We start from the raw sequence: 12,089 nt of genomic DNA, 5'->3' as shown, positions 1-12,089 counted from the left end.
TTGTGTCGGTGCGACGATAAACCCAACAAAAATAACATTGCTTCGCAATGAATACGACAATTACAAATAAAATCAGAACTCTCCATGGATCTATAAAATTATCTTATACCAGTTTTCATTTTGTATGTTATTTCTAAGTATCAAATACACATTTACCAGCACACTCCGTATAGGTAACATCTTTCATATTTTTAATTCCAAATGTACACAATTGACTTTGAACAGAAAGTTACCAACAATTTTGCCACAGATCAAATTTACATATTCTTTCTAATACCTAATAATCAGTGCATAGTCTCGGAAGAAAAAATAAACCATAGGACAGTCTAGTTTTTAATTTTCTTTGCATACTTTACATTTTACATAGTACTATCGCAATTCATAAAACTGAAAGTTCTTTTTTTATTTTACATTATCATATTTTGACTTTCTGCTTATTTTGCGATGAATCCGCACGACAAGTATAGTACCAATAAGACCAACAGCCATCCCGATTGCGACAAATCCAAAATTTTCCAAAGCTCTTTTGCTGCTTTCAACATGCTGCGGGTCATTTCCTTTGAATAAAAACAAGAATACCGACAATGCATACAGAAAAATATTCTTATATCTTATGATCATGTTGAGATACCATAAAATGAGCAGCAAACATCAAAACCGTGACGAAAGTAATACAGGTGAAACGCGATATCTTTAACTCGCTTATCATCTCGAAGACATTTTCTTTTCAAGTCCCGTCCCGAAAACACGTACATAAAATATCATTTAAGTCAAATTTCGGCTATCTCGAAGTAAACCTCTCAATCCCTTTATATTCGAGATACCAAGGTTCAACTGTATGTCATTTGAAATTATGTTTAATGGATACGTTTATGGGAAAGCTTGCCCCACTTCCATAAATGTTTATTATAATGGGAGATAATTACGCAACATTCACTGAACAATTTCAATTTTGTTATTTGTAGCCTATTAATTGCTTAAAATTGCCATATTTATACTGTAAGCATACATATATAATATATAAAACAACACTACTTTTATAGCATGATTTGTTTTCTGTAGTTTGAAAAAAACTTCAATCAAATGAGCTATGTGATCTCACTAGAATTATCAAAAATGAAAACTGCATAATGTACCGCCATCCTTATCCAGACTGTACGTTAAATCAAACGGTACGTCGCAATGGAATGCCAAGTATACTCATCGGCTGTAGAACGATATTTCTAAACTAGAGGTCATGGTTGCGAATCCGCTGGCGAGGTATGCTCTTTGTTATGATTGGCTTAATATCATGTAACAAAGGTCATCAACCTCTAATTTATCTTGGGAAGTTGTCAGTTACTTGTGTACAGGTAGTTGATACTGGTCACGTTAAATGACCGTCGCGTATTACTGAAATTCTGTTGAAGAAAGATGTTTGACGCAACAAAACAAATCTATAGACTGACGAATTTTCAACAATTAGTCCAGTCCAGTTATCAAAATAAATAGCATTTTTCTATTTCTTACCGTTTCTGATGTTTTTCAAAATGTTTTCGCATTCAGCTTTAGATGTGTCTCTCGTTCTACCATCCCCTTTAAGACCTTTTAGTTCTGTCCCAGCCTCACATGGAAGTTTCGGTACGAGTGGATCCGTGCTTTTGTGTTCACGTGAAAATCTTTCGGGTGCTTTCTCAGTACAAGTCTCTATAGTACGAGTTAAACATCGGTTTTTGTCATCACAGTACAAATATTTCCCAGTACATGTGCTTCCACACGAAGGTTGGGGTTCATAAGTATAAAATGTGTCCGTCCAGTTGTTCCAAAGCCCATCGATGATCTTTAGGTGTGTGTAACCAAACATGGAATCTTCGGGTCCTTGTTTATTTACAATTTTCCATCCCAAATCATCTAATGGCCTATAATCAGACTCAACGTCTATGTTACTGCATCTGAAAAATATATTCCTGGATGCACAACTAGACATAAACACCGATGATACATTTTGAATGTTTCAACAGATTTTCACTGTAACGTGTTTTGCATAATGAAATACGTCATTAGTCTAAATGGAAACAGACTTTAGATATACCTTATATACAAATGTAACATCAAACATTAAAACTAACATTTCTTTTGTTTTATTTTGATAATATTTCTGGCTCATCTTGTCAAACAAAAGCATTTATTTTTTTATTTACTAAATGTACACAATTTAAAGAAAAAAGCAGAAACACGGGTGGTAAACGCGCAATCCAATTCCCGCTGGGAATACGCTTAAAACGGGTTGCGCGACGTCCGGTGCTGGTGTTGCGCGTAAAAAAAGACGAAATTGAGGTATGTGAAGTTATGATTTTGCTTAATATGGGACAAGAATAATTTTTCTCGAAAAAAGCAAAATGCTATTCGACACAAATATGATAATACATCATATATGTAGAGTATCTGCTTTGTAATGATTCGGCTCTATTATCACAAAAAACTCAGGCGACACGAAACGTGAAAAAAGTATGAAATCAACAAAAATGGCAGTTTCTGACTTCATATGCCTAATTTTAGGACATCTGATGCTTTTTAAGATAACTCAACTGTTATAAAGCAACGAATATCAAAAATACTTGCTTCAAGTACTGCTAACGGGGACATAATTGACAAAAAAATCATCGGGAATTGGGTTGCGCACCGAAAATGGCGTTGCTCGTATACATCATAATGTTTATAATGTATACGCAACTCCATTCCCGGAGCGTAACCCCATTCCCGATTATTTTTGCCAATATTTCCCCCAAAAGCAACATTTCATTCAAGTGTATGTAATATTCATAACTGTTTTACACGTGTTTGATCATTAGAAGCGTCACATTCCCAGAAAGAAGTCACAAGAATTAGAAAATTCGTATTATTCATGATTCCATACTTATTTTGACAGTTCGAGCCTTCGTGATAACAGGGCTGATTCTTAAATCAGTAAGTTTGTATTTCACACATATGATCTTTATTCATTTTTGTGTCGAATAGCATTTTGCTTGTTTTCCGAAAACACTCGTAAATGTGTCATTATTTACAAAAACAAAAACCCACCTACCTCGATTTTGTATATATTGATGCGCAACACCAGCACCGGACGTCGCGCAACCCATTTTAAGCGTATTCCCAGTGGGAATTGGATTGCGCGTTTACCACCCGTAAGAAAGAGAAAAATTAGATGAGCAATAATACAAGAAAGGATAAAACGACAAAAATTACGTTGGTCAGAAAACAAATCCTAAATCTTACAGCAAACTTTGGATTGTAAGTGAAAATGGCTTTAAAACAAAGCAAAGAACATCATAAATAGTTAAGCTCATTAGTAGAAAACAAGAACAAATTTTCAATCAGAAATTTTGAAAGACAGCCAGCACTAATATCATTGTTTTGACCGATTCGCTAAAATGTATGCCTGGCATTTCTTTTTAACTAATCAGTAGAGCATATTTATTGTGGCTAATTTATGCCATTCCACCATTTCGTTCTATCACTGCGACACAACGACACATGTCGTTATGGCGTCCCGCCCGAATGTCGCCCCGCCAAATGTCGCCCCTTCAAACGTAGCCCCGACGAATGTCGCCCCATTGAACGTCGCCCCACCGAAGTCGTCTTTTTGCCTTCCAGATTGACATGATTGTATTAATTAATCAGGAGTAAAAGGGGATCAAACAGGGCAGAATATTCTTTTCATCATGGTACATAACGTAAGTATTAATTACTGTTCAATTTGATGTTCTCTAAATGATTCCCATATATAATCGATAAAGGCATGGTGAAACCAGAATACTGGATCATATGCCGAGTTTTCAACAACACCCATATCTCCTCCAATGTAATCATGCACACTATCATGTAGATCTTCTAAATTATGCTCCTTAGCTGTCTCGTCAGCACCGGTGGTTATGTCCTGAAAATAATTCAGCAAATGTTCCAACACATATCCTAAACTGAGAACAAATTAAAATTTAAGATAAATTTATTGCATAAAGGAACAGATGGTACCCAAAAACATCAAATTTGACTTTGCAGGTTTTTTAGTGTGGAATAATAGCTGAGTGCGCTAAATAACTACTTTTCTCCTGTACACGGCCACCATCAGAAGATGGTGATAAGGAAAAGAGCTATTTGCGTGGTGCAGTTATCACCGGTTTCAAAATGTAAACAAGTGAGTAAAATGTATATCTTACGTTACATTTTCGTTGATATGACTGATTTAACAAGAGCCATGTCAGACATGGCTAATCCCCCCACCGGGCAGCTGTATTTGCAAATGGAATGTTAATTTTGTGGTTGTTTAGTAATCATTGTAAGTCTTTTGTTTTTTAAAGTCCACAAAAAAACTCCTTACTAGGTAGAGATACCTTATATATAATAAAATTAATAAAATACACCTAAAACTGGAGAGTAACATCTATGCTGTACCACAGAAAAGTGGTCTTGTTTTTTCCCTAGGGTCAATTATAAAAATGTTACAATATAAGTTATTTATAGTAACAACTAAGGGAAGTTAATCTTTAAAAAAAAAAAAAAAAAAAAATTGCAAGTCCACACAAAAATCTTTATCAGGAAGAGACTGGTCAAAATACACCTCAAAATTGGATTTAGCATGTTTGTTGTACTACAGAAAAGTGGTCTCGATTTTTCCCTATGACTAGTAATGAAAAAGTTACAATAAAAGCTATTTAAAGTAACAACAAAGGGAAGTAATTCTAAAGAAGGGAACTGCGCATGACACTTCGTCTCATGATGGTGTATAATTGTGCCAAGTTACATCAAAATCCCTCTATGCATGAAGAAGAAATGCTTCGGACAAAGTCATTCTTGTATCTGACCTTTGGCCTCTGTGACCTTGACCTTAGGCCTAGTGACCTGGATCTTGCGCATGACACTCCAGCTCGTGGTGGTGAACATTTGTGCCAAGTTATATCAAAATCCCTCAATGCATGAAGAAGAAATGCTCCGGACAAGGTTTTTATTCTTGTATCCTTTGACCTCTAAGTGTGACCTTGACCTTAGACCTAGGGACCTGGTTCCTGCGTATGACACTCCGCCTCGTGGTGGTAAACATTTGTGCCAAGATATATCAAAATCCCTCCATGCATGAAGAAGATATGCTCCGGACAAATTTTTTTAAGAAAATATGATAAAGGGGAATAACTCAAAAAATAGGCAAGGTAGAGTTATTGTTCTTGCACACTGCACTTCCTCCCAATGTGTTCTATCAGTGTATGAAGTTTGAAGAAAATCCCTCCAGTACTTTTGGGGTTATGCTCCGGACAAAATGTTTTAAGAAATAACTCAAAAAATAGGCAAGGTAGAGTTATTGTTCTTGCACACTGCACTTCCTCCCAATGTGTTCTATCAGTGTATGAAGTTTGAAGAAAATCCCTCCAGTACTTTTGGAGTTATGCTCCGGACAAAATTTTTTAAGAAAATAAGATAAAAGGGAATAACTCAAAAAATAGGCAAGGTAGAGTTATTGTTCTTGCACACTGCACTTCCTCCCAATGTGTTCTATCAGTGTATGAAGTTTGAAGAAAATCCCTCCAGTACTTTTGGGGTTATGCTCCGGACAAAATGTTTTAAGAAAATATGATAAAGGGGAATAACTCAAAAAATAGGCAAGGTAGAGTTATTGTTCTTGCACACTGCACTTCCTCCCAATGTGTTCTATCAGTGTATGAAGTTTGAAGAAAATCCCTCCAGTACTTTTGGAGTTATGCTCCGGACAAAATTTTTTAAGAAAATAAGATAAAGGGGAATAACTCAAAAAATAGGCAAGGTAGAGTTATTGTTCTTGCACACTGCACTTCCTCCCAATGTGTTCTATCAGTGTATGAAGTTTGAAGAAAATCCCTCAAGTACTTTTGGAGTTATGGTCCGGACAAAGATCGTTGCGGACGCACGGACGGACGGACGCACGGACGGACAGCATTTCTAATATCCCCTTCACCTTTGGTGGGGGGATAAAAAAAAAATCGGCGAATGTAGTTCCGCGTAAGAACATTTTGCTATAGGTTGACTGTAATTTCGTTAAGATATGTAAATTGCTTTTCTACTGATTTCGACGTTTGTACTTTTTGACATCTGTATGCATTCCAACTAAATTTCGATGCATAGACACACTGTATGAACATTATCGCCCATGTAAATGATCTAAATGTGCATGATACTCACACAGACATACATTAGTATTAATAAAATTTTTAAAAGTGGTGGCGCTTTTGCATCAGTGATGGCGCTATACAGAAGTGGTGGCGCTGTGGCGGACAGTTAGCGTTAGAACGTCTCTAACTACAAAGAAGTAGTTTTATTCATGAGAAATAAGTATGATTACAGGGATTGACATTTACCTTTTTAAATTTAATGTCTTTTAAAGTTATTTTAAGAAAAGCATGTGTTTGATTAATGATTGAATGGCTAATCTTTTAATAACATCATAAGACTTATATATTCAAGTATCAATTCATGAAGACACTTTTTATCAGATGCAGATGGGAAGTCGGTTCAGCATTGGAACGGTATTCCGAGGCCCTGGGTTCGACTCCCGGTCTGGCTGAACATTTTTCTCAGCCTGTGACATTTGGCGCCCAACGTGAGGCCTTGTCGTTATTACACTCGTTAGTCGCCGACACCTATAATTGCTTAATTTATAAAGTACCCGCTGAAATTCGAGGACGAATTTCAAAATGGTAGGGAAATATGCCACGGTATAGAACTTGAATATTGAAACGGGGAGAATTTAAAATGTGTATGTGGTCGGGTAGCTCAGTCCGTAGATTATCGGAACGGTATTCCGAGGCCCCGGGTTCGAGTCTCGGTCTGGCTTCACATTTTTCTCACCCTATGACAGAATGAATGAGTGTATATCCACCTCATCCCCTACCACCACCCCTAATGGTTTGTGCCTATGGATAAGATTTGGAATGATAAATTTGCATAATTGTTATGCCCCTTTATTTATTTTCATTTATTCCGTAATGGTAGGGGACGATTACGGAATAATGCCAATCACAACTGACTAACTGACCTGGCAAAAATCAAGATACCTTGTTAAGTTAACGTAAGTGAATCTGTGGGTGGCAGTAGTGGGCACTAACAAGCAGTTTTGTCCTGTTAAGATACTTAAATGGACAACAAGCAGTTTTGTCACTTACCAGATAATAACTGAATAAGTGACATTTTTACGGAAAATTTCGAGATAAATAAGTGGATATGTGGCTGGCAGAAATATGCCACCATACAAACCTTAAATATTTGCAATATCAATTCATTATGTCGTAAAATTTCTTGAAATAATTTATGCATTTTTATAATGAATCACTAGCCTATTTAATTTTCTAACGGGCATCAGCACGATATACGAAAAGTGTACATGTGCTATGTTTCAAACAAATGTTGGTCTCATTGTGTCTGCCTAATCAATTGTTAGGATAAGGGCTTACTAGTATTTAGTTTTCTATTCTTTTTAACCACTATGTTAATGTTGGCTTCGGTTTATTGGTCTGGTCAATTCAGACACTCTTCTCTAAGGTAAATACTATTCGATGAGATGTAGATTTCTTCCTCTAATGTTCCGGAATATTAAGGTGATTTCTTTAATTACTGTTAGTGCAAGTATATTGTTCTGCTTGAAAAACAGGTGAAAGTTCCAATTTAAGTGAAACTGTGTGCTTACATTGCTGCTGTATATTTTTATGTTGGCAAAACTGATGGCTCGCTCAGACATATTCTTACAAAAATATATCATAAATTTGTAAAGCAAATGTGTAATGTAAGTGTATAAATATTTGTACTATATGCGATGGAATATGTTTAAACTAATACATACTTTAAAGTTGCAAAAACCCTTTAATATGTCTATGTCCGCTTTGCTGATAAGCTTTGTAGAGTAGTAATTTTTCGCCAAATCCCTTGAAATAACAGCTCCATGCGCTCCATAAAGAAAGCTAAATGAGCTAGATCTCACAACATTATTGTTCTCTCCATAGTAGCACGGAGTCCAAAGGACAGATTCGAAAGGTTGCGCGATGTCGTGATCAATGGTGTAATCCCAGTATGGCAAGGATACACTAGGGTTTATATTCCGCATCTCTTGCTCAAAACTTAAATTTTTAAGACGATAAGGTTAACAAAACATGCATGAACCTACATTCCAGTGTTTTAAGGATATATATAAAGAGTACTAATAAATAATTTTGTTTTATTGAAGAAAAAAAATAAGGTATGCTCTGTAATTTACAGCAATAAACCGCCATATCTTAATAAATTAGTTACAATTACAATGTATCAGATTTTAAAATCAGATTTTAAAAGATGGACGGTCATATTATAATATATTTTCATTCTACACAAAAGTTGACCTTCTAAGAGTATCGCTAGCATGAGCTTAAAACGTGACTAAGTATTCAATGAATAACAGATTACAATATTTATTTATTTTGTTGGGTTTAACGTCGCACCGACACAATTATAGGTCTTATGGCGATTTTCCAGCTTTGATTGTGGATGAAGACCCCATGTACCCCTCCGTGCATTATTTCATCACGAGCGGGCACCGGAGTAGAACCAACGACCTTCCGTACGCCAGCTGGAGGCTCTCGCACATGAAGAATTCAACGCTCCGAGTGAGGCCGAGTGAGGCTCGAACCCACATCGATGAAGGGCAAGTGATTTGAAGTCGGTGACTTTAACCACTCGGCCACGGGGGCCCCCAACAGTTTACAAGGAAAAAAAAGTGAAAAAGAAAGCTTAATCAAATAACAATTTTGCAAGACGTAATAAATAAAAATTTATAAAAAAAAACATGACAGTCAGTTCTGCCTTTTAAAATTTTCATTTCCGTATAATTACGTCAACTTACTGGGTAAGAAAGACCCTGTGACAAGGTAAGAATGCGCCTCCTTTGTGAGCTCTCGTCTGTGCTAGTCCGTGCAAACGTCCAAACGACTGGAGAGTTCCAGCCTACAAAAAAAAACAAGATTCAAACATGGCTTGATTTTGTTCGTCAGTGAAATAAAGAAGGAAGTTAAGTGTTGTTTATTTTGCAATAGAAAACGGCTGACCCGTGGACCGGTGAGTGAACATTAAGACGTCAATAATGACGTCAAATAACTATTTGATTCGGCTCATTGCTACTAGAACGTATAATTTTTATCATCATCTTTTAATAAACATGTTAGAATTAAAATAAACAAGGTCTTCTTGTGGTTTATCTTCTGATTTACAATGGTCTATATCCTTGGATATATTTATTAAGTAAGCCTTTGTGCTACTGCTCCCGCGGTTCAATTTCTACGCATCTGAACAAAGAACAGTCATAAATCAGATTATAAATAATGCAAAGGACTTGATTAGTTGATAAATAATGTACGAATTACATTATACGGCCATTTTCTTTAAGACAGAAAATGAATTTTGATAATGGATGAACATACAATTTAATGATAATCGGAAGGATAAAGGACAGCCACACACTATCTGTATAGGAATACACAGGCTGTATACTTTCATTAAAATTAAAGAAACATACATTTTGAGAGAAACGTAATTTCATCTTGGAGTTGAAGTGGGGATGGGGTGGACTGAAAGAAAAAAACTAAGGTTTTCTAACTACAATCCAATTTTAAATACATTGAACAGCAAACTAAGGACATAAACTTACATCAAATAGTTTTCTAAAAACATCTGTCACATTTTGCCATTCTTCTTTAGATAATGTTCGCACTTCACGACGAGTACTGATTCCAGTCGCTGGCGGATGATGTCCAAATCTAAATTCAACTTTCAACTTTTATTTCAATACTTAGGCTCATACATAATGAACAGCAAAGCATCACAGTAAAGAAAAACATTTCAAACAATATCAATGGCGGTAACATATGTATGTTTAGTGTAGCGATATATTAGGAAACGGCAGCCTAATTTATTATACACTATATAATTAATTGTTACATGGATCATAAATGTATGTGTTGTTTCTGAAAACAATTTAGATTATTTACCATCGCGGTATATAAAATTAAAATTTATTTGTTTACTATTGCAGCTTTCCAAAGGCTTTGCGGTTTCCTTCATGTTGATTATTAATGAAAACTAGCTAGTATTAGGGAACTTCTGTTTAAATGGTTTCTAAGATTATGATTCATGTAACCAAGAACATTCATTCAAAAGATACATATATACAAATACTTTTCATACAACTATACATTACAGGGTCATAGGTGCAACTACAATTATAATTACAAAGTGACACTTAAAGAGCGATAATCTTCAAATGCGTCTAAATTGGGTAATATTATCTTGTATAGATTATAACAGATTCCTGACCATGTATTATGTCAATATGATACTTAACATAATGTAAGGTGCTTTTGGAGTAAATTTAATTCCGCCGAAGCTGGTGTTAGGTGAGGTGGTGGACGTTGTCTTACCGAGCAGTTTGCTTGGTTACGTGTTTTGCTACCGACGGAGCTTCTACATAATTAAATCTTATTTATTTTGTCATTATGAAACTTTAAAGTTTCGAATAAGTTTCAATAGAATGTTTTGCTTGCGTTCTTAGATATTCAAAAGTTTTACCCTTCATTGGTTACTCTCTGGAAGACTTCCCAGTCTTCTTCTGTCAAATTGTTAGGCTTCAGTTTTGTAAAATAATCATGACCACATGCTAGCACTGCTTGCCAGTTTATAACCGGTGTTTCCTGGGACAAAAAGATAATATATCACAATGAGAACATGACAACATGTTGTTTCACAAGATACTTTTTTTACCATATGAACATTTAACCAATGACAGATCTGGCCATGAATGAAACTGAAAAAGTAATCTACTGTGTGTTTCAACAATATGCACTTTACCGCAGCACACTGACGGAGATACAGACTACTTAAGAGTGCCACTGTATATATAATCAAAATTTTCCGTGATATCCGATTAAAATTAAAGAACAACAACAACAACAATAATAAAAAGTACAAAGAAAAGCAAACTTACCTGAGATCTTTGAATACATTCATCAATCTCAGCTTTTGCAGTGTCAGGAAGACTTACGTTGAACTGATAAGCCTTTCAATTATTTACAACGACAAGCGCCAGCAGCAGTTGTACAGAGATGGACAGCATTTTCGAACTAGCAAAAAGATACGTTTTAATCTTATCGTCATAAGAAAATATAATATGGATGTTCCAACGTGTTTAAAAAAAGTTTGATATATATAGAAATGAAACAACCGTTGTAGGATCTTGACAAACAAGTAATAACTGAAATGGAAAGTTGCTTTCAGCATTTTATTAAAGCAGAAATAGAAATGTTTTGAGAATCAGGTCTTCGATAACAGATTTAGCAAAATATCACTAAATGTAAATGAATTACAATAAGATAATTAAGTCTAGATTTAGTGAAAATTACCTTTCCGAACGGCGCAAACGTTTGTGGGCGGATTTACCTGTATGCGATCCAAGTTCACCTTTTTATAGGTGTCGGTCATATGAATTGGGTTCGAAACTACCAAGAAGGCTATCAGTGTAGAATCCCAATGTTTTCGTAGTACTGACTGATAAATAAAACCGATAACCGCTACTCTTGAAAGTGTCTAATCTAATATGTGACACTCCACTACACATGTATAGAGTTTAGTTTAAACATATTTATTCCCAAATAGTAGACATATACATTCATACATAGTCATAAATATAATAACTCAGGAAAGGCTAAGATTGTAATACAAGTCTTATAGAATTCTTCTCCTTGATACAAATGTACATAGAGGGTTTAGTTCTGAGATAAAAAAAAAAATGAAACTTCTATTGTATTCAAAAGAAAATATTTAAATTTAAATATTTAAATGCAATAGCTGCAAACTGAAACTGATTTATTTTATTAAACGCCCATTTCTGTACAATGATATATTCAATGGCGTTGTACATTTTATTTAACAAACCTTAAAAATATGAATGATGAAAAAAACTCACAAAAATTTAAAAACTAACACCTGCTTTTATCCCATTTAAAACAAATAGCAAAAATAAGATAAAACAATGACATAAAGTCTCCTAAATATTGTGTCTTAAGATAATG

General features: G+C 35.0%; 1 protein-coding gene across 2 annotated transcripts; it reads right to left on the bottom strand.

The window, feature by feature from the left end:
* Positions 1-320: 320 nt before the first annotated feature.
* On the bottom strand, positions 321-11,575 carry LOC123535284 (putative tyrosinase-like protein tyr-3). Of its 2 annotated transcripts, none has more exons than XM_045317876.2 (9): positions 11,421-11,575; positions 11,006-11,141; positions 10,591-10,712; positions 9,674-9,782; positions 8,873-8,973; positions 7,841-8,114; positions 3,729-3,916; positions 1,510-1,931; positions 321-557 (listed from the first exon to the last, which is right to left on the bottom strand). In XM_045317876.2, the coding sequence occupies exons 6-9, from the start codon at positions 8,099-8,101 to the stop codon at positions 403-405; spliced, it is 1,026 nt and encodes a 341-aa protein (XP_045173811.2). In that variant the 5' UTR covers positions 8,102-8,114; positions 8,873-8,973; positions 9,674-9,782; positions 10,591-10,712; positions 11,006-11,141; positions 11,421-11,575; the 3' UTR covers positions 321-402. The 2 variants fall into 2 exon arrangements, with proteins under 2 accessions (XP_045173811.2, XP_045173812.2); XM_045317877.2 differs by having other exon boundaries at positions 11,458-11,477.
* Between the last annotated feature and the right edge of the window lie 514 nt (positions 11,576-12,089).

This window comes from Mercenaria mercenaria, chromosome 12 (genome assembly GCF_021730395.1).
Source record: "Mercenaria mercenaria strain notata chromosome 12, MADL_Memer_1, whole genome shotgun sequence".
NCBI lineage: Eukaryota > Metazoa > Mollusca > Bivalvia > Venerida > Veneridae > Mercenaria > Mercenaria mercenaria.
This window is presented reverse-complemented; position numbering and strand designations above follow the sequence as displayed.